General features: G+C 66.9%; 1 protein-coding gene across 3 annotated transcripts in view; it reads left to right on the forward strand.

Annotated features, from left to right (window-relative positions):
• Window positions 1-1,734, forward strand: part of MLLT1 (MLLT1 super elongation complex subunit) — a 63,308-nt gene extending 61,574 nt beyond the window's left edge. For all 3 annotated transcript variants that reach the window (XM_024134372.3, XM_024134373.3, XM_055081212.1), the window contains 2 exons: window positions 237-308; window positions 520-1,734. In XM_024134372.3, coding sequence (XP_023990140.1) covers window positions 237-308; window positions 520-648 — 201 coding nt within the window. In that variant the 3' untranslated portion in view covers window positions 649-1,734. The remainder of the gene's footprint in view (window positions 1-236; window positions 309-519) is intronic.
• The last annotated feature ends 412 nt before the right edge of the window (window positions 1,735-2,146 follow it).

A 2,146-nucleotide genomic window follows, 5' to 3' on the forward strand; every position in this document is an offset into this window, starting at 1 on the left:
ATGACAAGGTGGGGGCTGGAGTGGGGAGGGTCCTACGACAAGGTGGGGCTGGAGTGGGGTGGGGCCTATGACAAAGCGGAGGCTGGAGTGGGGAGGGGCCTACGACAAGGCGGGGCTGGGGGGGGCTACGACAAGGTGGGGGCTGGGGGAGTGGGGGGAGCACCAGCCTGGAGCTGACGTGGGTGTGGTCACAGGGCAACGCTGGGCCCCCTGCTGAGCGCCTCTCTGTCCCCCAGGCCTACACTGATGAGTTGGTGGAGCTGCACCGGAGGCTGATGGCACTGCGGGAGCGCAACGTGCTGCAGCAGGTACTGGATGCAGCCACCCACCCCGCGGCCCCCTGAGGGCAAAGCGTCTCAGAGGAGTCCTGGGCGGGGTGCCCCTGAGGCCTGTGGGCTGCTGACCCGGTTAGGCAGCCACAGGGAATCACCCTCCGTTCTCCTCGAGGGCCTGGTGGGGGGCGGGGTCCACCCCAGCCTAGCGCCCTGTCCCCTGAAGCCACCTGCCGCCACCCTCCAGATCGTGAACCTGATCGAGGAGACCGGCCACTTCAACGTCACCAACACCACCTTTGACTTCGACCTCTTCTCCCTGGATGAGACCACCGTGCGCAAGCTGCAGAGCTACCTGGAGGCGGTGGCCACATGACCCTGGGCCGGGTGCCGGGCCGCGTCCCCGGGGTCCTGGGAGGCCACGTCTGGGCCCCGCCTTCCCTCCTCTCTCGACTTGCCCGCCCGCAGCACTGCCTTAGTGACCGCCCTGTCCTCGGCCCACACGGCCAGCTGCACTTTCCTCGTCGGGAGCCCCGGGGCCGAGGGGGCCAGGCCGGCGCTGCTGCTCCCCGACACCCTGGGGCCGTCACCTGGGCCCCCCTTGGAAAGTGGCTTGTGTACTCTCGAGGGGGAAGAAACGTGCCCTGCGGTGGGGGCCTCGCTCCTCGGTGGGGCGTGCGGCACAGCTTCACCCCCCGGGCCCCTCTGAGAGGCTGGGGCACTGCCTCCGGCCTCCCCCAACGGTTCGGAACACCCCGCTGCGCCCCAGGACCTCAGAGGGCTCCTGCCGCACCAGGACGGGCCCGGCTCGTCCTCCGCGTCAGCCAGACACGATCCCGTGTCGGCTCTCACTGTGCTGGGACTCCGTGCTGTATAGTTCTCTCTCTATTATATATATATGTCTGCACTGTAGGTACCGAGCGGTTCCCGGGTGTGCATTTCCAGGGCAGCAGTGCACGTGGGGGTGGGGGGCGTAAGGCGGGACTTGTAGGTTACGATGTCTCCACTGGCCTTGGCGTCGGGCTGAAGGCCGAGCTGGAGCGCCAGCTCACCCTCTCCAGGTGCAGGGAGGACGCCTCCCGCTCCTCCCGGGGCCGGTGAACACTGCGCGCCGCCGTCTCCAGGAGCGGCCCTCCCGGCCCCCAGCCAGCCGTGGGCTGAGACTGGGTCGGCGTCCTGGGGCTCGTCCTCTTCCTCCTTCCATAGGATCCTCTTCCTTCTGTTGACCGAGTCTTCGAACTTTGGAAAAAATGAGCTTTTGCCAAATAAGACGGGATAGTTTGTGGAGTTTTTTGAGGAGCGTCAGGACTCAGAACCAGCCCCTCGTGCCTGGGCCCCGGCCGGCAGCAGGCCCTCCCACCCCTGCGATTCACGCTGGTCCGGGGCTGGAGACCCAACTCCTCGCACGCCTGAAACTCTCCAAGGGCCAAGCCAGCTCCTCCCTCCCGGCCAGAACGCCCTCACAGAGTCAGCCCACCTTGTGGGGGGCTCCTGGGGGCCGGGGACCTCGACTCAAGGCTCCTCTGGTCCCCACCGGCTCCAGGAGAGGAGGCCGGGACTGGAGCCAGGCTCACTTCTCTCCCACGGACGGCCCCTCCTCCCCCCAGTTTGTGAATTCCCACGTGGGGCGTGCCACGCTCCCCTTCCCTGTGGTCCCTGACCATCGTCACTGCTCCGATTCTGTCAGGCAGACCCCATACACTCCCTCGGGAGCCCCGCCTCCAAGGCTTCCCCGAACGCCAGCCTTCCTGGTGAGATCCCAGGACTCGGGGAAGGCCCGAGAACTTTCAGAGGAAACTGCCGTGACTCCTCGCCATCTGCTCTGATTCTCTCCCAACCCCACCGCCTTGAGGTATTAGGAAGAGGGCAGGCCT

This window comes from Physeter macrocephalus, chromosome 2, assembly GCF_002837175.3.
Source record: "Physeter macrocephalus isolate SW-GA chromosome 2, ASM283717v5, whole genome shotgun sequence".
Classification (NCBI taxonomy): Eukaryota; Metazoa; Chordata; class Mammalia; order Artiodactyla; family Physeteridae; genus Physeter; species Physeter macrocephalus.